Genomic DNA, 27,389 nt, shown 5'->3' with positions numbered 1-27,389 from the left:
AGGTTAGCTGCACAAGACAGTAATATTCAGATTGTGTCCATTTTCGTGACAGGTGCAAATGTCTTCAGATAGTCAACTTCATTGGTCTGAGTAAATCTTTTAGCAACCAATCTTGCTTTGTACCTTTTAATCGACCTGTTTGCTTTGTGTTTCACAATGAACACCAATTTATAACCAACCATCTTCTTTCTTTGTGGAGGTGAAACAAGTTTCCATGTTTCATTTTTTGTTAAAGTTTTCATTTCTTCAATCATGAATTCCTTCTATTTGGGATCTTCTCGAGCCTATCTTTAATTCAGTAGAATAGACACAGAGAAAATAGATAAAACAAAAATTCTATAGGAAGTAGATAGAGAGTCATAGAAATAAAGTTAGATATAGGATGCTTAGTGCACGTCCTAATTCATTTTTTTTTTAAAGTAAAAGTAGGAAGAGTTGTATTAAAATGATGCCAAGATGGCACTGCCCATGTGTAAAAGGTATTTACATGTCGATTAACATATCTACAATGTAGGCAAAATCATCAATACAATCATGGTTATGATTTAGAACATTAGAGTTAAAATAATGAAACCAATTGTCCTTGATAGTTTTAAAGTCAGTTTCCTTTCCATCAAAAGTGCGATTGTTATGCTCGTTCCAAATAACACAAAATAAAGGGTATGATGCGAATAACTTTTTTCCTGCTGTTAATGCCTTCCCAAGCCAATAATTCAGATTTGATCGTGCCAGCCATCGCCCAAAATAGGCCTAAGAGATCCAAAGCCATGGACCATAATTTATAAGAGAGAGGGCAGCCAAGAAGAAGGTGGTTGCAGGATTCCTGGCTGAGTTTGCAAAGAAAGCATCTGTTAACCATAGGAAGGCCTTTTTTCATCAAGTTGTCAATAGTGAGTATCCTTTCCAACGTAGCCTCCCAAGTGAAAAAAGAGATTCTGGGTGGGGCACCAAATTTCCAGATGATTTTTGAAGGAAAGTCCCTTGAAACATTCATGTTAGACTGGTCCAAGTGATAATAGAAGGACTTTACAGAGAATTGACAATTTTTTTTCAGTTTCCAATAAAGCTTGTCTTCGTGGGATGAGGGCTGAAGGTTGTTCACAATATAGAGTAAATTCTCATATTCCTTCACTTCCCAATCATTAAGATTTCTAGTAACATTGATATTTCACCATCAGGGTTACTATTACTGAACATATTACCAACCAGGCAGTGTTTATTGCTGCAGATCACATAAATGAGAGGAAATTTAGATTGAAAATTTTCATCACCACACCAAGTGTCTTCCCAGAATCTTATCTTGTTAACCCTCCTAAGAGTCCAGTTAGAGCATTCTAGGATATTGCTGTTGAGGTTCATGATTCCTTTCCAAAGACTCAGCCCATAAGTGGAATTTTTTATACGGGTGAGATCATGAGGGTTGCCATTGAACCATTTACAATCAACTATCCTTTTCCAAAGGCTATCTTCCTCGTTCCAAAATCTCCAAATCCACTTTCCGAGCAGAGGTTTATCGAGAATGCTCAAGGAACGAAGGCCTAAGCCAGCAACTGTGAATGGTTTTTTGACATCAGCCTATTTGACAAGGTAGAGCTTTTTTGTGTTGTCATTGTCACCCAACAAGAAGTTTCATTAAATTGTTTCTAGTTTTTTAGGTACATTGACAGGAATGTGGAGCACCGATAGATAGTAAACTGAGAGATTTGAGAGGGTGCTTTTGATAAGTGTCAATCTACATCTGGAAATAAATTTCCTTTTCCAGTTAGCAAGTCTATTGCGAACCATTTCAATGATAGGATTCCAACATTTGATGTCTTTGTGCTTTGTTCCAAGGGGAACACCAAGGTAAAAGATAGGCAAAGTAGATTTTTTGGAACCCATAACCTGCACCAGAGAATCACCCAAACTGTTGTTGCCCATCATCACTAATTCCGATTTATGGAGGTTGATTTTTAAACCCGAGACAGCTTGAAAACAGATGAGTATGCATCTCAAAAAAATCATAGACCGCATATTAGGCTGGCAAAAGATAAGTGTGTCGTCGGCGAAAAATATATGTGAGATTTCTTTTTTTCTCCTTACTGCCAACAATGATTTCTTTTAGCAGTTGCAGTTCCTTTCCTTTTTCAAGAAGTTTGTTTAGTGCCTCCATCACAATAATAATTAGGAGGGGGGAGAGAGGGTCTCCTTGTCTTAGGCCTCTAGAAGCAGTAAAGAAGGAGGGCCACCATTTATAATGATAGCAAAATTTGCAGTAAAGATACATGATATGATCTAGCCTCTCCATTTAACACCAAAACTCATTCTAAGAAGCATGTAGTCAATGAACTCCCAATTTACATGATCAAAGGCCTTTTCCATATCCAGCTTGCATAATATGCCATCTTTACCTTGTCTAATCACTTCATCCACAGTCTCATTAGCAATCAAAATTGCATCAGCAATTTGTCGGCCAAAAATAAAGGCATGTTGGCAGTCGCTAATGATAGAATTGATAATCTTGGATAACCTTTGAGCCAACACCTTAGAAAGTAGTTTGTAAATACAGTTTATGAGGCTAATAGGTCGGAATTTGTTGATGTGTTTGGGGTTACTTTTCTTTGGTATCATCACAAGGAAAGTTGAGTTTAGAGATCTGACAAAGGAGCCATGATTGTGGAAATCGTTGAAGAATTCGATGATTTCGCATTTGATGACATCCCAAAATGTTTGGAGGAATTTAAAGTTGAAACCATTGGGTCCGGGGGCTTTGTCCCATCACTATCGCGTAGACAAATGCGAATCACAAGTGCATGTCCTAATTCATTTTCTAAGAGCAAGCAATATTTATCATACGAATCACAAGGTAAAGGGAACTTACCTGTATCTTCAGGACCTGAAGAAGATTTTTGGTTTGGAGCTGACTGCAAGATGACTTTTTCAAATTTTTTTTTTAAATAAAAAAGTAAGGTATATATATTAACAAGGTACCAAAATGGGCGTATCGCCCATTTACAAAAGATTTATAAACATATTAGTATTTTAATGATATTTTCAAAAGGTACATCACAAATAATGTCATGACCTAACAGTATTGATCCAAAATTGTGTATCCACTCGTCTTTTAATATATTAATACTACTCTTAGCATTGTCAAAAGTTCTACCATTCCTCTTCTTCCATATGATCCAAAAAGTTAGACAATAGAATCAAGTTAGTAATCTTATTTTCTACAAATAAACCATCCCATGCCCAAATTTTCCCTTTAATAGACTCATCATTTACCCACTCAATCCCAAAAAGTTCATAGATCATACATCACAACCTGTAAATAGTCGGACACCACAATAAAAAGTGATTGCATGTTTATTTAGCTTATACAGCAGTGACAGCCATTCACTAGTATTCTTTCTCTAACTTGTCAATAGTCAGAATTCGCTCCCAGCAAGCTTCCCAAGCAAAATATGCAATGCGGGGGGAGCTTTAGTTTCAAAATTTGTTTTGCCAGAAAATAGTCACTAACCTCACTATCTTTGCTGCACAGATATTGGTAGTAAGACTTGACAAAGAATATGTCATTATTTTCAAGTTTCCACCAAATTGGTCATCACACATAGAAACATTCTATTTTTCAAGCAATTGCATCAATTCTTCAAACTCACTAATCTCCCAATCATTCGGATTCCGAATAACATTGATTAACCACACAGCTCTTTTATTCGAAAACCAGACAACATCCTCAACACTTAAATTCTTGGAATAAATAATACTGAAAATTCTGGGAAATCTTCTTCTAAAGGCATCCTACCCCATTCCAATCATCATCCCAGAAATTAATTTTATTGCATCTGCCCAATCTCCACGAAAAGAATTGCTGGAATTTAAACCATTGCATCATAATTTTCCTCCACAGGCCTCCCCCATGTGTAATAGAAAACCTGCAGCCATCCCTCTTATCCATGTATTTGTCTCATCTCGAATGCACAATCCTCCTCCATAACCTGTTTTCTTCCTTCAAATATCTCCACAACCACTTACCATGAAGTGTATTATTCATATCAATCATGAATCTAATCCCCAACCCTCCCTTGATGAGGGGTTCTTTGATAGTATCCCATTTCGCTAGATGATATTTTCGTTCATCATCACCATCACCCTAAGGGAAAAATTTACTCTTATAATTAAAATCACTAGTGATGACATAATAGATAAAAGATTGTCAGAAAAACTAGACACATGTAAAACTGAAGACAATGTAATAGTTGGAGTACAATGAATGAAACTTATTCTAGATACATAAGTGTATGACTCATTTGCAACACGGACATTTTCCCCTTTAATACAAGAAACATAAATTAAGAAATTTTTATAAGAGTCTGTAATGTATTTGTTATCTTCAGAGTGTATAATCCAAATATCAGAATTGAAAATAATAGGGAGAGTAAAAATATTTGATTTTACCATATGTGATGCACCATTGAATGAAGAATTAAGTTGAGATAGAATACGCTTCAAGTTTTAAATCTTTTCATTTGAAAAAGTTCCAACTGTTGGTGTTTCAGGGGTTTCACTTGCCAAATTTGCTTGAGCTCTTGTAGGTCCATGTTTTCTTCTCCCACGATCTCTAGATGGTCAGCCACGCAATATCCAAAAAGTTTTCTTATTTTGTCTCGGGTTGTAACAATATTCACAATTCTGTTGGTCTTTGGATTGATTAGACTGAGCGAGTGATCCAGTCTTCTCAACTGGTGCTGTATGAAATACGACATTTTTTCTACTTTTTTTTTACTAAATATAAGCATAAGTTTGTTGTAATGAGAGAAGAGGATTCTTACTAAGCACTTGCATCTATATTTGATCATATTTAGTATTTAGATCTGACAAGAAATCATAAATCCGTTCATTTTCTATTAGTTTATGAAATTTGACTTTGTCTTCAGCACAATCTAACTGAAAATTTTGATAATAGTTTAGCTTCTGTCATAGGCCACTTAGTTTAGAAAAATATTAAAAAATAATTTCTACTTGTTTTGTGCCTTATTTCGGAGTTCAAAGATTTGAACATTATTACCTACTTGTAAATATGTAAAAGATGTTGCATTTCATATTTTTGATCTAGTGTTGAGTAATAGATATGTTCGGGTAATGTGAGGTTGTATGAAATTGATGAGCTAAGATATCACCAAGGAGTTTTCAGATTCCCATTTGTTATCGTCCAAACTACCAACATTCGGTTGATTCATATCACCAGTAATATAACTCTGCAATCATCTCACTTCGATAAACAACAAATCGAATCTTGACTAAGTAAGATGATTAGTTCCATCAAGTTTTACACGACTGATTTGTAACGAAGGGTTATCTGAATTAGGAATAACTATTTTTTTTTACTTATGTCATTTTTATAATAACCAGAAAAAAAAAAAACCCAGTAACTAGATCCAAAACCATTGGAGGCAAAACTAGATCTAAAAAAGTGGCGCCAGAAGTGGCAGCAGTGATAGATCCACACAACTAGAGCAAACAGCCAGCAGAGGAGGCTAGTAGTCGGAAACGGTGGTGGAACCGGCAGCAAATGCATATCCGCACTACTAGAGACGGATCTGCCGATTCTGACGCAGAAGAGACGGATCCATGTGAGGGTTCTGCGGGCGACGGAGTCCACAGACTTGTGTGACTCACAGTGGCAGCTTGAGACGGCTTGCGTGACTGTGAATGTGTCTTGGGATCAGTGGCCACTCGAAAACAGAGGCAAAAACAGTCGGGATGCAAGTCGGGGACACATACAGCATGCTAAAATAGGCCAGATCAAGGTGTTTGGCGATGATGCAGCACACGGATGAGGTTTTTGACTCGGTTACCGGCGGCTTGTGCGGTTCAAACGCTGGAAGAAGGCCACTATTTGGCGGTGCGTGTGGCTCATGCGCTCGAAAAAATTGTTACCGGAGTAAGGCGGCAAGCCACCGGTGAGACTGCAACTTCGTTTGGAGTGGTAAATCTTGATAGACGAATATCAATTCAATCTTTTGTGCTATCTAGGGTTTGAAAAAATCCTTAAATTAGAATCTTAAATTAGTGTCATTTGACTTTGAAGATTTTTTTAAAAAAATATTTATTTTATTTCTGATACAAATTATGTTGTTATAGTTGGGGTATATATATAAGATTCTTATTTACAGATAAGAAAATTAACATCATAATAGAGATTGTAATTGATTACATAATTATATGAAATATTATGCAGGAAAAAATATTTTAACTAATTAGGTAATATAATATTCTAGTCAACACTGCTTCACTGAAAGGCTTTGTTTATTCCAATATTGGTGGGCAAGGGGCTAGGAAGGATGCAAAGCCATTATGGCAAGGAGCCCATTTTGTTCGGATTTGCACTATCTGATTGGAAATAAATCATCGAATCTTTGACACAACCGCTCTCTTCCAGACTCGTCTCTTTGGGAGAAGATGATCTTTCTGGCTTTCTCTTTGGGCCAAGGCTTGTGGGAACCTTCCATTTACTATCCTCCATAGGGACTGGGATGTTCTTGTCACGTGATTTTTTGTTTCTTGGTGATAATGATTTTTCTTGTATGTTGCATTTTTCTTATTTTTTTCTTAGCTGGATATCTTATGGCTGCACATTTTGTAATGTTCACTACTTTCTTTCAATAGTACTTCTATCTCTATTAAAAAGAAAAAGAATCTAGGGTTGTCCTTTCTAATTTTCTATGAGTTTTTTATTAAAAAAAGCAAAATCATTAACAAATTAATTGATTTAGTCAGCTGCATCAACTGATTATTTAACAAACTACAGGTGCGATCTCTTACATTAGATGTGAAGGTGTGGGAGTCAACAATCTTGGACTTATTTCGCAGTTTGGGCAATGCTTACTGTAATTCAGTATGGGAGGGACCGTTCCTACTTGAGACTGGAAGGTATGATTCTTTGAATTAAATATGATAAGGTCCATGCTTTATGGTAATAGGATTATTTAGTATTTGCAAATTTCAATAGCATTAGCATGTATAAATGTTAGCTAGAAATTTCACTGATTAAATATTGAAACTTAAAATTTGGAGCATAGTGTAAAAATATAATAAGATGTGTCTACGTTGTAGATGGCAAATTAGTATCATTGTCAAGAGGGAATTTATATGATCTAATGTCATATAACTTTTAAAAAGTGTACATATATGTAATTTAGTATGTAAGAGTATAAAAGTAAAATACCTGTATGTAATTAATTCTAGGTTTTCTTTCTTATATTATGAGTTGTTAATAAGGATTTCATATTAAGTAGAATATTATATTAGTTAGAGTTCTAATAATATAATTATATTATATAATTATAGTCCAAATAAAATAAGGATAACCAATTTATATATATCTTCTAAATATAAACACAAGAAATAAGAAATAAAATTGGAAGTTTATTTTTTTCAAAAAATTCATGGTATCAGAGCTAAAGAAAGACTATTTTAGGGTTTTGAAAAAACCCTAAAATAAGCAAAATAGACCAAAATTGGTAATCAACTACTAAAGAAACCAAATTCAACGTCACCCAGATGGAGTTGCCACTCAAGCCCGGCCAAAACAGGCACAGTTTTTGCGCGTCCACCACACGTGCCGCCGACAGCAGAGGCGCGTGAGCCACACGTGCTGTCGGCTTCATCCCATTCAGCCCGAAAAATAGTGGAATACTACCATAAATTTGGTTCCTTTCACCATAAAATCCGACTTGATCACGATTATTTGGCCTTTTTTGACGCGGCTGCCCGCGTTCGAAAGATCTGCCACTCTGCATCCTCCGTCGCTCTGATCTGGCCAATTTGCGTCTGGAGATGGGTGGACTAATCCTCCTGCACACCATGCTGCCCCAGTCTTGGGCTGAGTCACGTTGCATTGACCGGACAGAGCCCCTTTCTCGCGCCAGTCCGCTTTTCCGCGCATGGGACAGTTTGTGTGGCCATTTCGCACGCCAGACCACTTCTACCTGGTCTGTCCGCGCCTGAGCAGAGCTGTCCATGTCCGAGCTAGTGCCAAGCTGAGTCGAGCCGAGCCAAGGCGATCCAGATTTGGTTCTAATTTTTTTGTCATTTTTTCGGTTTTTTTAGATTCCTTTTTGGCTCCTTGGTGTAGATAGGAGGTCCGTTTTTCATTATTGGGTATTTTTCCTTCTTATTTTTAGCATTATAAGATGCAGAAGTAAAAAACGTGAGTGTTACTAGGTTTGATAACTCTTCATTACAAATCAATCACGTAAAATTTTATGCAACTAATTATCTTGCTTGGTCGAGATTTTGTTTATTGTTCATCAAAACTAGAAGATTACAGAGTTACATTACTAGTAAGGTGAAGAAACTAGTTGTTGGTAATTTAGAATATAATAAATGAGACTCTGAGAGTTCATTAGTAATATCATGACTCATAAATTAGATGCAACCCTATATTGACAGAACATATATGTTGCTTAATATTGTCGAAAAAATATGAAATGCAATATCTCTTACATATTTACAGATGGGTAATGATGTTCAGATTTATGAATTTCAGAATAAAGTTTATGACACAGAGTAAGAAAAGATGACTATTTCTCGATATTTTTATAAACTGAATGGATTATGACAGAAGTTAGATTATTATTAAGATTTTCAAGTAGAGTGTCCTGCAGAAAAAGAGAGAATCTATAATTTTTTAACTTGTTTGAACACCAAATATGATTAAATATGGGTCCAAGTGCTTGGTAAAGATCAATTTCCTTCATTAGAACAAACTTATGTTTATGTTCAGTAAGAAGAGAATAGAGGAAATGTCATATTTCACATTGCACCAGTTGAGAAGGCTGAATTAATTGCTTAGTTTGATCAATCTAGAGATATATGGAGGTATGACTATTATGGCGAGATAAGACACATTAGGAAAACTTGTTGCAAGTTGCATGGAAGACCAATTAGAGGTCGGGAAGGAAGAAGAGATGGAACTACAAGAGCTCAAGCAAATTTTGTTGAAGTTAGGGAAACACTTGCTTCACCATCCGTTGGAGCCTTTTCCACATAAAAAATTCAAAATCTGAAGCGACTTCTGAATCAACTTAACGCTGTATCAACTGTTGGCACATCAAATATGGTAAAATCAAGTAGTACTTATCATATTTTCGCTCCTGATAATTGGATTATAGATTTTGGAGGTAACAGACATATGATAGGTTTTTCTAAAGAATTCTTAACCTATTCTTCTTGTACTGAAGGAGATAATGTTCATATAGCAGATAGGTCATACACTCCAACGTTGGAAATAGGTTCCATTAATTGTACTTCTACTATTATATTATCTTTAGTTTTACATGTGTTTAGTTTTTCTAATAATTTTTTATTTATTAGTGTCATAACTAGAGATCTCAACTGTAAATTGAATTTTTTCTTGATTATTGCATCTTTAAGATCTTCAAATCGAGAAAAGGATTGACACTGGTAGACTGTAAGATGGTTTATATGTCTTGGATAAACATCTAAACTTAATTGGAAATCAAACAATCATTGAGAATAAAGAAATCAATATGGAGATACTACAATGACACCAACGATTGAGACATCCTTCATTTTTTGTTTTAGAAAAATTATATCCTATGTTATTTGAAAAAATTTCTATTGAGTATTTATTTTGTGATGCATGCGAACTTGCTAAATATTAGAGGAGCTCTCATCATTTAAGTAATAATAGAAGTATTGATTCTTTTATGACTATTCACTCTGATGTGTGGGGACCTACTTAGAATACCTCTCTTTCTGCTCATAACTGGTTTATTACTTTTATTGACTGTTGTATTAGATTAATATGGATTTATCTGTTAAAAGTAAAAAGTGATGTATTTTCATGTTTTCAATCTTTCCATAAAATGATATGTATACAGTTTGGTATTAAAGTTAAGATTCTGTAAATTGACAATGGTACAGAATATATGAATAGTGGGTTCCGTGCTTACCTGAAGTCAAATGGGATAATTTATCAAATAAGTTATGCCTACACCAGTGAACAAAATGAGATTTTTGAAAGAAAAAATAGGCACATATTAGAGATAGCTCGATTACTAATGTTCATCATGAATTTACCAAATAGTTACTGGGGAGATGCAGTTCTCTTAGCTGTTTATCTTATTAATAGAATTTTTTTGCGGGTTTTGAATTTTAAAAGTCTTATGGAGGTTTTGCAAGGAAAAAATTCTTACATTGTTCCTCCAAAAATGTTTGGATGTGTGTGCTTTGTTTATGCTAGAAATGTGGGTAAATTAGAATCTAGAGCTCTTAAGTGTGTATTTGTTGGATATTCTTCTATTCAAAAAGGGTACAAGTATTATCATCCACCATTTAGAAAATAATTTGTAACTATGGATGTTACCTTTAGGGAGAATGAGTTTTACTTTAACTTAAACCCAATACCTCTTCAGGGGGAGAGTGAGAAGGAAGAAGTGATACCTAATTAGGTAACAATTGAGAATCATATCCAATGAGAGAATTCTATTGCAGAAAGTCTTAATCAAGTTGATAATGTTGGATGTCTAGATAAAACAGAGTTGAAAAGGTATTTAAAGAGAGAGAAGTTTGAAAAAGTCATCATGCAGTCTGTTTTAAGTCAAGAATTTTCTCTGGTTACAGAAGATGCTGGTGAGTTTTCTTTCTCTTGTGATTTATCAGACAAATCTATTGCTGTTAGAAAGAGAACGAGAACTTGCACTAAGCACTCTATATCTAGCTTTGTTTCTTATAACTCTCTATTTCCCTCCTATAGAGTTTTTGTCTTGTATGTTTTCTCTGTATCTATTCCACAAGATTACAGAGAAGTTTTAAGAGATTTCAAGTAGAAGAAAGCCATGATTAAAGAAGTGAGAGTATTGACAAAGAATGAAACATGAGAACTTGTTTTACCTCCACAAGAAAAGAAGATAGTTGGTTGCAAGTAGGTGTTCATCGTAAAATACAAAGAGACGGATCGATTGAAAGGTACAAATTTAGATTGGTGGCTAAAGGATGTACTCACACCTATGAGATTGACTATCAGGAGACATTTGTACCTGTTGCAAAGATGAATACAATTAGGATACTTCTATCTTGCGCAATTAAACTTGATTGGGATTTACAGCAGTTTGATATAAAAAGTACATTCTTCCATGGAGACTTAGAGGAAGAGGTGTACATAAAAATTCTACATAGATTTGAAGATGAAAGGACGCAAGGAAAAGTTTGCCAATTAAAAAAGGCCTTATACGGATTAAAGCAATATCCAAGAGTATGGTTTGAACAGTTTAGAAGAGTTATGATCTCTTTTGAATATCAACAAAACAATACAAATCATACCTTATTTATTAAATATCGTGAGGGTAAGGTCACTATTCTCATTGTTTATGTGGATGATATTGTGGTGACTGGAGATGACACAAAAGAGATAACTCGGTTGAAAGAACTTTTTGCTCATAAGTTTGAAATAAAAAATTTAAAAAAATTGCAATATTTCTCGGGAATTCAAGTTGTCTGATCCAATAAAGAGATCTTCATTTATGAAAGGAAGTATATCCTAAACTTACTAAAAGAGACTGATATGATGGGTTGTAAGTCGGCATAATCACCTATTAAGAACAACCACAAATTACAAGCAGGTAGTGGTACATCAATTGACTTGGGAAGATACCAGACACTATCTCTCACATACTAGACCTGATATAACATATGCAGTCAGTCTTGTGAGACAGTACATGCATGATTCTCGTAAGACTAATTTATATGTTGTCTTCCGCATTTTACCATACGTGAAGTTTGTACTAAGAAAAAGTCTGCTTTTTTATAAGAATTGTCACCTTAAAATAGAAGTATTTACAGATGCTGATTGGGCTGGGTGCTTAGATGATAGAAGATCAACTACAGATTATTGTATACTTGTAGGATGCAAGTTAGTCACATGAAAAAGTAAGAAACAAAGTGTAGTTGGCCGCTCTAGTACTGAGACAGAATATAGAGCAATGGTCTAAGGAGTATGTGAATTACTATGGTTGCAAAAACTAATGAGGGAGTTAAAACTGTTTAAAGACGAGAAACTATCCATGTTTTGTGACAATAAAGCAGCAATTAATATTGTTTATAATTCAGTTCAACATGATAGAACAAAACACATTGAAATTGATCGACACTTCATAAAAGAGAAGGTGGTTGGGGGCTCTCTATGCTTATATTATGTATTTTCTAACGACCAGATGACTGATATTTTCACTTAAATACTATGAAATAAATCTTTTCAAAACCTGATTTGCAAGTTGGGCATATGTGTATCTTTGCGCCAACTTGAAGAATAGTATTGATAAAAATTTCATAGTAAGTAGAATATTATATTAGTTAGAGTTTTAATAGTATAATTATATCTTATACTTAGAGTTTAATTAAAATAAGGATAACCACTCTATATATCTTTTAAATGTAAACACAAAAAATAAGAAATAAAATTAGAAGTTTATTTTTTCCAAAAACTTCAGTTGTCTATATATATAACCATTTCATTCAGTAATAAACACATCATTCTATTCTTCCACATGATTTTTTTTTTTAAATATTCCATGTAGTATTAGGATTATAGAAAAAATATTCTAACTTTTTTTATAACCCTAATTTGCTTTCATCGTTGAGACAAAGAAAAAAAAAACCTAAACAAGTCCAGGCATCATAGTCAACCATCATCACCACCCACAACCGTCCTTCATAGTGGAAACCTCTAGTTATGCTGATGCAGAATAGGAATCTCTTAAAATGGGTATATTTCAATAGTAGGAAATACGAAGTAGAATCAATAAAGGAGTATAAACATTGCGAGAAGTTAATTTAAAGGAATATGAAGATTTTAATTTCCTTTTCTTAGTTAATTAAAAGGAATAGGACTATTTAATTTCTTTGTTTTTTTAACTTTTAGAAAGTCTTATAATAAGGAAAATAGGATGATTGTATTCCTACTTCTTAGATTCCTATTTCTTAGGTTTCTTACTTCCTAAATTTTCTATTTCTCTAATCCTTTTTATTTAAGTTATTTTTTTATTTACTAGGTTTTTTAGCTTTCTTATTTTTAATATTTTTGATATCTATAAATAAAATACTTAGTTTAGTTATTAGGCAGGTTATTCATGATAATTATTAAAATATTGAGAGATTATTTTGATTATTGAGATCCGAGATCTCCAAGTGCTATAGACATGCACTGCAGCTGCCGCTACTGCTACAGCCATATGCTGCACCAGTTGCGCGGCCCTGCTCTGCACGCCCCCATGCTAGTCACTTGCCCCCTCTCCAGCTGCATGCTGCACAGCAGCTCCTACCACATCCACGCACCACATTCAGCTGCACATAGCCCTGCTTCGACAAAGCTGATACATGGTTGTTGCTCCACTTCAGCCAGCATTCATTGTTGGCTACTACAACAGCTCACCTTTATTGCCGGAGTTCCTTCCACTATTTTTCTAGCCATGTCTGAAGTCATGTCACAAGCTACTGGTGCCACTGAAGAGTTAACTGTTAGGAATTATGTATTATGTATGAAAGTATATCTTTGCATAATCAGAATAAAAAGTATAGTAGTAAAATATTCATGTAATTAAATGTCTATTTCCTTTTATTACTCTAAGAATGTGTATATATAGGACCCTCTAATTCAATAATAATAGAAGATTTTTTTTTTCATATGATATCAGAGCTCTAGAAAAAAATCCTAATAATCTTTACAAATTCTAGTCAGTTCATTGCAAAATAAGAAAAACCCTAAAGGACCAGCCTTTAGTGCCAGCCACCGCAACCCCAGCTGCCAACCACCAGCCACCAAGTCCGGCCTTCATCGCCAGCTCTAGCCCCTCAACCGCGTCCCAGTTGTGTGACCAGTCTCTATCCATGCACAGGCCAGTTGCAGCTGCCATCCCCTGCAATGCACAGCCTCAAGTGCTGCTTGTTGCAGTCGCATAGCCCTAACCGCGTGCAGCCAGAATCTGTCCAGTCCAGTTGCCCCAGGACCATCCACGCAGCCTCAGCCACACTGTCTCTCCAGACATGCAAATCTAGCTGCAGCTGCACTTCTTGTGCATAGCCACCAACCGTGCAGCTTCAGGCTGTGCCTATTGTCTAACAAGTCTCTGCCACATAGTCACGCCTGTCCAGTCAGTAGTTTCCTTCCTTTGACTTGTTTAATCAATCTTAGTTGCCCTAGAAGTTTTAAATCATGTTGGAGGCTACTCTCCAAATTACTGGCACAAATTCTCACATGGGAAATTCGACACAAACGAATGGCGAATTTCAACTAATTTAGGTTGCCTACTGCTTTAATAGTAAGAACTATTTAATTGGTCACAACTGATTAGGACCATCCTGAAAGGAAAAGGAAAAAGCAATCAACTTCTTGGCACCAGATCACCTGAATTTTGATACATGGGATGAAAAAATTCAATAATAATGGCTTGGCTCTAGAATTCAATGGCACCAGAGATAAGCAATACAATGATATTCCTTTCTACTGCGAAGGAGGTTTGGGACTCAATCAAAGAAACATATTCTAAAGTGAATGATGGAGCTTAGATATATGACTTGACTGTCAAAACTTAGACAATTAACCAATGAAACAAATTAGTTACATACTATAACAACCTTCTGAAGACTTGTTTGCAGAAGCTTGATCAGCATCGCAGTCTTACTATGGAGTGCAGCAAAGATGCAACAGGTTTGAAAAGAATAGTTGAAAAAGATGGGGTGTACTATTTCAGGGTTGGACTCGATGAAGAGTATGATTAGGTGAGAGTTTGGGACCTGGGAAAAAAAAGATGTCATCCCTGAATGAGGTATTAGTGTAGAAGAAAGCAGAAAAGGAGTTATACTAGAGCCCTGCACTACTGACAATTCTGCAATGGCAAATAAAGGCCCCCAACCACGCCAAGTTTTCATACCGACGTGTGGTACTGTAATTTCCATGTAAACTCAGGAGGGTTGTTATAAAACATCCTAAAAAAATCATAAATAGAACTTAACTATAGAAGATGATGCAGGCTGACACATTATGCTGTCTTGCTCCTTAATGCCAATTTGACATTCTGAATATTGTATCCTAATGGGGACTTGAGATAGGTTCCAAGGACTGTGTCAGAGAGGCAGTGGGATGGAAAGAACCAGTGATGCAAAGATGTTAACAGAATGCCTGCAGAACTTTTATCCTAGAATATTAATGACTTTTTTTTTTCTTTCTTGTAACATTAGGATTTATATTCGTGGGTGTTGATTTTTGAAGAAAAAATATAATCTTATTTCTCGTTCTTTAAATTATTACATTTAGGATATTTATAAAATTTTTAATCTACTAATAAAAAAATTCTTATTTCAATAGAATTCTAATAATATGAGATTATGATTCTTATAAAATACTAATTACATAATACTAAATAATTAAATAATTAACTAATAAAATAATAAAATATGGTATTCAACACCCCTCCTCAAGTTGGTGCAGGGATATCACACATACTCAACTTACATATCAAGTTGCAAACCCGAGACATACATGTGCGGAAGAGCCAAAAAATGACCAGAAAAGGCTGGTCAGAGTGGTTTGCATGTAAAAGAAACGGATTTGTGCCGGATCGCGAAAGTAGAGGCGGGCACGAGTAGAAGAACCGGAAAAAGGACCAGAAAAGGCTGGTCAAAGTGGCTCGCGCGTGAAGGAGGCCTGGTCACGAAATTAGAGGTGGCCGCGCGTAAAGGAACCAAAAAAGTTGGTCGTAGCGGCTCACGCGCAGAAGAAACAGATTTGTTTGGTAAGGCAGCAACTCAACTCGGCTCAAAACGGCTCAAAGTCGACTTAAAAAAAGGCTTGAAGTCGGCTTAAAAACAGCTCGGGCTCGGCTCCTTCTCCGGACAGAACTGACTTGCCGCGGCACTAACGTTCTTCTTTTACCGCGTTGCGTATCAGTGGTTGTGCAGATTTGGATCCGATTTGCGAAACCGAAAAACAATCAGATCAAACCTTCTGTTCTCCCCAATCTAGTCGAAGGCATAACCGAAGCAAGCTGATTAGAACCCTAAAATAGCTTTATTTGACTCTGATACTATGAAGATTTTTGGAGAAAAAATATAATTTTATTTCTCATTTTTTAGATTATTACAGTTAGGGCATTTATAAAATTCCTAACCTATTAATAAAGAAATTCTTATTTTAATAGAATTCTAATAATATGAGATTATTATTCTCATAAAATTTGAATTATATAATATTAAATAATTAAATAATTAAATAAATAATTAATTAATTAATTAAATATAGTATTCAACAATAGGCCTAACAATTGTCTAGATAAGTGAATAGATTTAATTTTCATCCTTAGTTTTGACATAGTATTAAAATTTAGTTCTATTTTATCCGACGTTATTTAAGTATTGTAATTGATGAAGATAGAAACTTTTAACTAATATCTGTATGCCAATTCAGCTTTGCTTTAATTTACTTCCATCTGTAACAATCCCGACTAGACTTATCCCCTCTCCCCAAAAAGTGAGTAATATTTTGGCTAATTGGTTTTCTTGACAATTCATTTTTTGTCGTTCTCTTTGGATGTGATATTCTTGCAGTATGGATAAATCAAGTGAGAGGGACATATCAATTTCCAAACCAAGCCCCAAAGATTCCATTTATCTCAAGGAGAAATATATTCTGGCAAAGGTAATCACTTTCTTTTCTTGCCTTGAAAGAAATGCATATCTTGATTTTGCCTGAGTAGTGAATCCTCTTTTAATTTAAAATTGGCCAACGCAATTATGTGCATGCTTGCCAAAACATGTGCTTGAGCTTGCGGTAAGCATGTTCACTGGGATTAAGAAATTATATTTGTGAGGTCTGGCAAGATGTGAAACTACAATTGACCAATTCTGTCATAATTTTGTATTGACTTTAATACACTAATAAAGGACTGGTAATTATGTTTGTGGTTGCTTGAGGATGCAAGAGATTTCTAGGAGCTTTCTTGAAACAATACCCAGCAGTTTTTATTTTACATTACAGCATACACTTCAATCCCTTGTTCTACTGTTTAACCTTTTCATAGAGAAAAAAGAAATCTATATATACTCAAGTCATGAATCTGGTGCTGCCTAGATATGAAGATTTTGACATGAATATTTGGTTGTCTAAATAATGTAATATTTTTTCCTATATAGTTTTTACTATTAATTTTTTATAATTATTCAGAATTCTTATTATAAAGAAAATTTATTTATTTGTATTTAAGAATTTTTGTATATATATGAGTCATTTGTAACACCAAATATATAGTGAAAATAAAGTAAATATTTTTCTCTAAATTTCTACAGAAGAAAATATCAATAAAGCCCGCAAGGTCCTCATTACAGTAAAGAAGATAACACTTGAATAAAAAACTCAGATTCTAAAGCCAAATGTTCTAAACTCTATCACAGAAAAGCTATATCTTCAAAGGCTCTTTTGTTAATGTCTTTCCAAATGATGCAAAAAGTAGTCACTGGGATAAGAGCAACATGAGGTTTCTTTCTTTCTTCTTGTCATCTCAAATATCCTGCCACACCCATCTCCACAGCAATTGAGCAACAACTACATAGCTCAAACTAAGGAACTTAAGTACTATACAACAAAGCTGATAAGCAAAAGGTCACAACAACAAAAGATGGTTCGATGTCTCAACAACCCTCATACAAAGAAGCAACCACCAAAATCTTACCCTCTCTTCAAATTGTCAATGGCGATGATTCTTCTTTTGAGTTTCTTCCAAGCAAAATTGCACTAACATGTAATTGAACAAAATTGCTAGAAAAGGAACTTGAGGAGACTAGAAAAATTGGGGGAGTGGGGAGATGGGGTTGCATAATCAAAGAAAACAAGCCACTAACATGTAACTTCCACACTCAAGCATTAACCCCATTAGGATGTATCCTATATAGAAAAGGAACTTGAGGAGACTAGTATATTCTTGTTTCTCCTAATCATTAATGTTTATTACAAGGTTCACCTACTACACGACATGACAAGTTGAGACATAATATAAATCACTCACCTGAGCTTCCTTTCTCCTCAGCGAAAAAGAACCCACAAGAAAACGACGGTCTGCAGGCCCATCATCACAACCTCACTACTTCAAACTTTACCCTCCTCCTTGATATAAATCTCATTTGGCTGTAGCTTAAGAACTTCTCCAAGCCAAAGTTGATACTCTTCCTTTGGCCCCGCACCATGCAACATTCCGGAAGGCTTAGCCCAGCAACTTCTCTTCCAACACAAATTTGGCTCAAATCACCCTCCACTAAGAACTACCATCTATTATGAATCTCCACAACCTTTTTTCCATTAGCACCTTAACATATTAGAGATTTAATACCCCACGTCTTCCACATTCACATTTTATATTTGATAGGAGGGTGTTATTGTTGTATTTCCTACCTATATGCCACTAATTGGTATTTTTTTTCTGAGGAAACCACTAATTGGTTTTGAAGAACTAAAGTGGCTCAAAGTTATTTGGATATAGGTCACTTGACAGCTTAAGTGTTGGTGAACATATTGGTAGATCCAAAAGCTATTAAGTGTATATTATCCAATTATTCATCAACCCAAAATGGGTACAAGTATTATCATCTATCTACCAAAAAATATTTTGTTACTATTGATATCAAGTTTTGATGAGAATTTTTTTTTTCATGCCGCCCTATCTTCAAGGCGAGTTATTGTCATCCATTGAAGATAGGGACAAATATTTTGTTTTTGCTTAACTTCCTCACCATCTCAATCGTCCTTGTACGAGTCCAACCTGTACAACCTACCAAATCACCTCAATTCCATCTCAACATCCTCAACCATTTGCACCAATCCATGAGGAGAATAATGAACCTCAAGATTCAATAAGATTAAGTTGGTACATTGAAGATTAAGGGACTTGGATTCCAATTCTATGCAAGTTCAAAACTCATAACCTAATCATAATGAGGTAAACGCAATTCTAAAACTTTCTCCTCAACTAGTATGTGGTCATGAGCTTCCTATTGCCATTAGGAAAGATACAAGAGCATGTACTGAACACCTATTGTATCCATTAATGAAGTTCCTGTCATTTGAGAAATTTTTACTTTTACATAAAAGTTTTACACCTATTGTATCCATTAATGAAGTTCCTGTCGTTTGAGAAATTTTTACTTTTACATAAAAGTTTTCTATCCATTCAAATTTTTAATATTTGAGGCATTATTTGATGAGAAGTGGATGAGAGAGGAAATGCAGACCCTAGACAAGAACCAAAAATGGAAAATTATTGACCTACCACCTCAAAAGAAATAGGTGTATTTTATTAAATATTACAACCTATATATATAAGTTGGAGATGTTATAATTAGATTGAGAGAAGCTTGTATCCACCTAATAATCAGGTGCTTTTAAGCACCTGAAACAAGCAGAACGGATGGCAGTGCTTATGGGCAGCTTAAAAGTACTTCCAAATGATCCCTAATGGACCGAGCTGTAGCCAGGACTCAAATCTTTGATATCTGGAGAGCTGATTCCAAAGACAATCTAGCTTTTGCTCATATTGTTGAGATTCATATTTGTAGAGAGTCTTTAAAACTGATGGACTCTTCAAAATCCAGGTTGATAATCTGGATACATAATGTGTATCGCTTCTTTTGGCCCTCTCTTTTCACCTTTGGATCAGCAGATACAGTGAATAAATAGATGTGATAGATTTTGATAGAAACATCAGCATAGCAGTTGCTTCCCTTTTATCCTTCTTTTTTCTTCTTTCACATCTGACCTTATGGTTGCCTGCATATGGCTCTCCTTCCCCTATCCCAAAAGAACCAACGAAAAACTTTGACAAAGGTCATGATAAATTTGACTTACTGCAGATGTAATTTGTGTTTTTCCAATATCCTCCAGCTATTGGCTTGAGCATACAAAACAATAAGTAGAATGTGCTTTTATCTTCAGTGTTCAAATCCAATGAAAGGAAAAAACGAAGATTTTTCAAGGGAGGATAACTGTACAGTCTGTCTCTGAGATTGATGGACTGATAACTCATCAGGAACCAGCTCTTGAGAAACCCATTTTTTCTATGTTGCATGGTACATCATGTGCATGTCTCCATATCATTATTTTTCTATCTTCAGATTATAACTTGAATAAGCATGGCATAGCTTTGTCGCGCCTTGGACCAAAACCTAACAATTTTTTGAAATCGAAACTGTTCCTAAAAAACATGAAGCTCAAGTTAAATTGGTAGTGAGTGGCATCTATATCTCTCAAACATAGGTTAAGGCTATATCCAATTCTTTCTACTTAAATCATTGATTTTCTATCAAGGCGACACATTACAATAATAAATCATAACCTAAAGCTCAGACAATTAAAAATTGCACCAGCACACAATCATTGGAGTGGCTTGTGTTTGATATCATTTATAATGTCTTCGAACCAAGATTGACACAAAAACTTTTTAGGTTCGAATCACTAGCTTTCAAAAGCTTAACTCATGCTTTTGGTTGTCATTAACATCAAGATGTATATTCTTAACATGGAATAAATATATTGTAGCCGATACTTCTGATCCTACAATTACCTGCAATAATTCAACTAAACCAAAATTTAATGAATATAGTGAATATATTGAAAACTGTTTCTCTTAATGTTACAAGAGTAAACAACATATCTGCATGTGTATTACCTTTCATGGTGTCTGATGATGAACTTTTTGGTCTTCTTTGCAGAAAACTGTATGCAGCCTCTTTTTAATATTAAAGATGGTTGATTTTTGTTTTGTTGTTCTACTTGAAAATCCTAATAGGAATATTTTTATAGGTTTCTCAGATTACTAAAGATTTCTCCTCTACTGCTTCATATTAACTGTGGAAAAACTTATTTTAATATTTTGTGGATGATAATCTTCTGCTGCTTCACTTGGTTTGGAGTAGTTGGATCTAATAGATTAGCTACATACTAACATAAGTTTGGATATGGAGGATTATGTATGTATTCATCATAAAGAATTCCATTTACTCTGTTATGATCCATAAATGCCATTTTCAAGAAACTTGTGTCAAGTTCTATTTTGAAAGGTTTAACTTGTTGCTCATATCTTGGAAAATCTGTGTTCTATTCTCGTGTGACTTTGTAAAATTTTTGGTACTATATGTGGAGCCTAATTTTGTTTGCACCTGACCAGTATGTGGAGAAAGCTCTGATCATCAGAAATGCACCTCTAAGAGGTGATTTCTCCCCCACCACAAGCATCTGGCACGCTGTTAAAACTCATAATTTAAGAGAAGTTTATCGCCTCATTGTGACGTCAGATACAAACATCATCAATACCACCTTTAATGATGTTTTTGGTATTGACTCGTATCACCATGTTGTTGAGGCATGTGACATAGAGCCTAATTCCCATGAAGTTCAGAGGAAAGAGTATGATCCATCAGCCTGCCAAAGGATCAAGGATTCCAATGAACCAGGAAACTGTCTTCAAGGTTGTTCATTGTTGCATCTAGCATGTCATTGTGGCAACCCAGTGATGGTTGAACTGTTGCTGCAGTTTGGTGCTGACATAAATATGAGAGATTTCCATGGAAGGACTCCTTTGCACCATTGCATATCCTCAAGAAACAACATATTTTCAAAACTTCTTCTAAGAAGGTAAAATTTCTGCTTGTCGGAACTAGACAGCTTATTTTTTTCCTGACAATTGATAGACTAGGGTTAATCTACTTACTTGGGATTTAGGATTTAACCAAGAGATCACCATTAGGGAATAACTGGAAAGGTAACCAGGCATCTCAGATTGTGAGTGTAAATGATTGGATGCAAATTGAAAAATAAACAGAAATTTCCAATTTGGTTTGATTTGAACAAAAACAAATTCTTTCACAGACCAAGTTGAGATTAATGCTTTTGTTTTGTTTGGTTTCTAAAATTTTGAAACCAATCAACCAAACTACAAAAATCAAATTATATATAAATCATCAAATTATACATTTGCTCTTAGAATAACTTAGAGTTTTTGATTATGTTAATGAAGTTTAAAAATTGATCCAGAACCACACCAATGTTTGGTTATGTTTATGTACATAATTTGTTTTAGTTTGGTTTTTAAGTTCCAAACCAAATTAACTATGTCTCGTTAGTTAATACCATTACAAGAAATTTGTTGAAATACCCAATGATATCCTGAGTAAAACCATATGAAAACTTTTGTCCTTTAGTAAAACAAGAAAATTTATTCTCAAATGCCTCTCTTCCATCACTTTTTTCCCATTCCACTCTTCAAGTTTTACATCGTTACCTCCCCGGGCCAGAATCCTATTTATGACTTGCTCGGGTCACAATCTTTGACCCGACCTGTCCCTAGAGTCAAAGTCTCAAGTCCAACTCATTCTGGCCTGTCCTAGGGCCATTGTGCTGCATTCTCAATTAGGATCCTGCTGAACGCATGGGATCTTTTGTAGTGTTGGTTTCTTCTGCTTTAGTATTTTTGATTGTTAATGTATCTGTTATTACCATGTTTATGACTTATTTAAAATAAAATTAATTGTTCTTAGTGAGTTTGTTAAGATCAATTTTAATGTTATAATACTTAAACTCTGAATTTTTTTTAAAAAAGAGTGAAACAAAAAAATTTCAGTGCTCTTCTGATAAAATTTTTACAGTCTTATAATAAGATCATGAATTAAGGAAAAAAATATAAGTTTGAGAACCAAATTGTAATAAAAAAATAAAATTCTTCTATCAAAATGTAAGATAACAAATAATACTCAAACTACAAAAGTAATTTGCTGATTTATTTTATGCATATGTTATTTTTTATACAAATATTACATGCATATATCTGTTTATATTTTTGAAATTTATGTTCAAAAATGCCCTTTGTTGATTACTTTATACCAAATGGAGCGTTATATAGCAACTTATTGTGTAACATTTTTGTTGTACATAATCTTAAAATTACCGTTAAGTCAATTACTCCTAGGAAAGTAAGTTGTGCTTGCAGATTATCTTAAAAACTGAACCAAACACAAGAATCTTAAATTGCCCCGAAAGTTCAAGAGAATCTTTCCATGACTCCATCTATATGAAGAAAATCTATATGAAGAAAGTATATCTAAACAAAATAGTATAGATAGTTTTGGCCAATCTGATTCTTGCAGTACTTAACTGATAGCCATTAAACTTTTTTATGATAGCTTGTGGATGACTTGGTAACCATTGTTTTAAGAGTAGCCTTATATATGTATATATATATTGGTCTTATTGGGTGCATGATTCCCTTAGCATTTCAACCATCGCCAAAAAATCCAAATGGGTCATCTTGATCTCACTCTAATCCAAATGGATAATCTTTATCTCACTCTAATAGTGCCTTTGGAAGATATCGTGTAGTAAACATGCTTATTTCTGCAGAGGTGCTCGTCCATCAATCAAAGATGGTGGGGGACTAAGTGCACTGGAAAGAGCAATGGAGATGGGAGCAATTACTGATGAGGAACTATTCATTATGCTTGCTGAATCCTAGTAAAGGAACACATCTATGGAAGGTTTATTTCCATCCTGGAACTGTACTGTTATACATAAAACCTTTCATTCCCTTAGGCTTTGCTTTGTTTGTTTGTTTGTGTTTTTTTTTTTTTTTTCAATCTTTTTTTTTTAGGAAATCCCTTAAGATGTGTTTGAACCCTGGGAAATCTGAGAGATGGGATGGAAAAATTGTAAAGAAAATAATCTTCCTTATGTTTGGTGATCAATAAGTTGAGAGAAAAACTTGCTCTCCAAGCTTGTGAATGCTCTTAATTTAAACTCTTTACTCTCAAGGTGAGATTTGAGCTTGGAACATTTTGGAAGTATTCTCACCCTTTTTCGATATTTGCTCAGTAATGAAAGTCTCCTGGTCTTAGCAAATTAACAAGGCTCAGGAGTCATACATGGTTCTAGTTGGAATTAAATCTTTATTGACGAAGATATCATATAAGCATTACTTCAAAAAAATAATTTATTTTAATTTTTACATGCATTTTATTCAATATGAATATTACTTTTGATTTTTTGTTGTCTATATTTTAATATAAAATTTTTAAATAATCTCATAATAAATTAATATTTCAGTTTTTCTTTAAATTTTTTTTGTCATATTAGAAGAAATGCCTAGTACTGAAACCAAAATTTTATGGAATGGTAGAAATACTAGCCAATGTCATTTATAATTACTAGTATGGGTGACGAAAAACAATTCTTCCTATTAAATTTCAGAAAGTCTCTGCTTTAGCCGAACAAAAACTATAAAATCACTTATCAGCCCTTGTATATCACTGTATAGATGGGACTCTCGTGAAATAAAAAATAAAGATGCATGTTTTTCTTCTTCACAGAGATATATCGATTGCATGTTAAGAATACAACAAAATTCAAAGTTAAACTATTACAATACAAAAATCAAGAGTTAAAAACATTATATTAAGATGTTATCATGCGTTGAACGTACTGTTTTTACCTTTTATGGAACTTTATTAAAGTTTAAAATAATCAAACATTGCTCAAACTAGTAGTACTATCAACAGCCAGCCAAATAAAACAATTAAACAAACAAGAAATAGGTTGTGTCTGTGGGTGCAAGCTTGTTTGGTGGCGGAGGATAATCATTCGCCAAGAGTATCGGGACTATAAATATTATATTAGGCGGCTAACTGTAAAAGACAAAAACAGTTCTATGTGATCATATTTTATAATTAAAATAAACACATGTATAAAATAAAGATTACATTAAACTTTTAGTGTTTCGTAATTATAATAAACTTAGTAATTATTGGTTTTATAATTATTACTACATAGACTCACTTTGTCACTTACAATTTTTAAAGTCATACCCATCTTCATACTGAAATTATAAAAGATTATATTATAATAAAAGTATTATGAATGGAAGTATAAAAAATCCTAAACTTTCACTTTAATTTATTTATTACCTTTTCTATTTGATTGAAATATTTTTTTATTTTTTTTTCTTTTCCATTTATTTCTTTTGGCTTTTTTTTCATTTTTTTTTCTGTTATAATGATAAAATTATATTAGGACATTCTATAATTTTAATTGATTAATTAAATTAATAAATTATAATGATATTAAACTTATCATTATTATCATTAATTTATTAGTTTAATTAATTATTTAAGTTATTTTTTAATTTTTTAAAAAATATTTAAATATAAATTTATTAATTTAATAAAAATTTAGACGTTAAAAATAAATAAATAAAATATTTAAAAATAAATTATAAAGAAAAATATCAAAAATTAAAATTTAAAAATGTAAAAATTTGAAAGAATTAATTCTTATTTATCTAAATAATTATTATATTTGTTTTTTGTGTGCTGTATTTATTTTTTTTAATTCTATGACATTATATATATATTTTTTGGATAAACTAAATATCGTGAGAAAAATGTAAGAACTTATCAGAGATCGTATTATTATTTATTTTATTAATATTAAAACTCTAAAAAGTCGATTGATTTTCTGGTGGTCCAATCACAATGATATTTCCAACTACTTCAAGGCGTCTGAAACGACTGCAATTATGCAGGGCCCACCACTGTGTCCCGTCGTACGTGTCAACGCCACATTTATATTTCTATCCACTTTGTTTTTTCACTGCATCCCCTCGTATACTCTCAGATTCTCTTTTCCCACTCATCCAACAGAAACTGAAACGCCAAAAAATTTTCAGTTCCTGCTCTGCTTCAATGGGCCATGGAAGCTCCAGGTCGAAGGAAAACGGCAACGGCACTCCAGATTCTAATGGCTCCCGCTTGTCTCGCTTCCGGCGGAGGCTTCACCTCCACCGCCATCAGCATCACCGCCTATTCCATCGCCGTTCACGTGGCCACGGCTCGAGCTCTGGTTCTAATTTGAAGGTCCTGGACGCCGAGGATTTCGCTGGCATTGCTATCCTCACTCTAATCGGTGTATGAGATTTTTTCATTCGTTTTTAGCTCTTTCTCATTTGCATTTCCAGTTCAAACTTAAGCCGGATAGAAGTTAATCATTGATTAATCTTCTCTTTTGAATTTTGGCCTTAGGCGGATATGAAGGTCAAAGACAAGTGGCTTGCCTGTGTTTCTTTTGGTGAACAGACCTTCCGCACAGATATTTCCGATCAGTTATGCACCTCCACTTCATAGATTTTCTTCTTTTTCCGCTCCATATAAAATCGAGATTATTTTCGTCCACATATTATATATTTAGTGATTTAAAATTATTTGATTTTAATGTTTGACCATCTTATTTTCAAAATAATTTTCTTTTCTGTTCTTTCCTGTAAACTTCGGTTTAGGTCATGGAAATTTATTTGAGTTCTGAAGGCTTTTGATTAAATAAATAGTGATTACTCTATTCTTGATTAAACTTTGACGGCTAACAACTAGATTTTCAAGTTTTAAATACACTGACTTTGTCTCCGTGGTGGTGTAGGACAGAAATGCCTATTTGGAACGCTGTAAGTATTCTGAAGTCTGAACCTCATATTTTGTATGTCAATCACGCAAGCAAAAAACGTCTTGCCTTTTAACTGTATGCGAATTATCCATTGCTTTTGTGTGCGCACCTAAACAGTGCTAATATACAGCATATTTGCGTTATAGTTGGTTTTGTCTGCAAGAGAATCTGTTTGTCTGCCCAAAATAGGTTCTGAAATAGCATGCAATTTTTAGACTTTAGAAATAGGAGTTCAAAATTATGCTGTGGAATTGGAAAAAATTGTTAGAAGATGTTACTCTACCACTATTCATTTTCTTGCACAAAAATATTGAGAATATTGATGCGTTAGTTGACAGATGAAAAGTATAGCTGCGAGGTTGTCATCATATGTAATTGATGCATATGCTTTAATTAGAAAAATAATCCTTGAACATCAACTCAATCTTCAATTTGATCATTAACCTTCCAATTGCTTTAATTAAGTCCATTAGATTTTATTTTATTTATTTTTTAATAAGTCCTTTAGTTAGTTATCGATTGAAATAAGCACATTTTTTAATATATCATCACCAGTTGATAGCCATACAAATGATGACATGACCGTCACGGGAATTAATATACTCCATTTAACGTTTTACATGGTTCTAAAAGATCCAAACTTGACCTGTTGAAGCCATCTCGTCCAGTTTTGCCCTTCATGTCTCTCAATCCAGACTCTGTAAAAATGTTCCATTTAATTTTTGGTGGGACTTCTTGTCAAAGTTCCGAATGATCCTTTTGAAAAATTTACAAAATAAAAAGTTAGTAACTTAATTGCATCAACTGGAAAATCATGGAGCAAATTGAAAAATGAGTTGAAGGTGAGAGGTGTGTGATAAGCTAA

At 34.0% G+C, this 27,389-nt stretch overlaps 2 protein-coding genes across 4 annotated transcripts in view; both read left to right on the top strand.

Moving 5' to 3' along the window:
* LOC110823637 (ADP-ribosylation factor GTPase-activating protein AGD4-like) overlaps positions 1-23,869 on the top strand; it is a 54,327-nt gene extending 30,458 nt beyond the window's left edge. The window contains exons 16-19 of one of the 2 annotated variants that reach the window (XM_088213946.1): positions 6,794-6,915; positions 16,609-16,699; positions 21,213-21,679; positions 23,441-23,869. In XM_088213946.1, the coding sequence (XP_088070072.1) occupies positions 6,794-6,915; positions 16,609-16,699; positions 21,213-21,679; positions 23,441-23,552 (792 nt within the window). In that variant the 3' untranslated portion in view covers positions 23,553-23,869. Of the gene's footprint in view, positions 1-6,793; positions 6,916-16,608; positions 16,700-21,212; positions 21,680-23,440 lie in introns of those variants that run through there. The other variant, XM_088213947.1, reaches the window with a different exon arrangement.
* A 1,802-nt stretch (positions 23,870-25,671) lies between these two features.
* The window catches only part of LOC110816225 (phosphatidylserine decarboxylase proenzyme 3-like), a 31,567-nt gene continuing 29,849 nt past the window's right edge, over positions 25,672-27,389 (top strand). Inside the window, exons 1-3 of one of the 2 annotated variants that reach the window (XM_088213945.1) lie at positions 25,672-25,995; positions 26,110-26,189; positions 26,501-26,525. In XM_088213945.1, coding sequence (XP_088070071.1) covers positions 25,774-25,995; positions 26,110-26,189; positions 26,501-26,525 — 327 coding nt within the window. In that variant the 5' untranslated portion in view covers positions 25,672-25,773. The remainder of the gene's footprint in view (positions 25,996-26,109; positions 26,190-26,500; positions 26,526-27,389) is intronic. The other variant, XM_088213944.1, reaches the window with a different exon arrangement.

This window comes from Carica papaya, chromosome 2 (genome assembly GCF_054855325.1).
Source record: "Carica papaya isolate Zhongbai chromosome 2, ASM5485532v1, whole genome shotgun sequence".
Taxonomy (NCBI): Eukaryota; Viridiplantae; Streptophyta; class Magnoliopsida; order Brassicales; family Caricaceae; genus Carica; species Carica papaya.
Note: the sequence above shows the minus strand (reverse complement) of the source record. Positions and strands in the feature narration are given on the sequence as shown.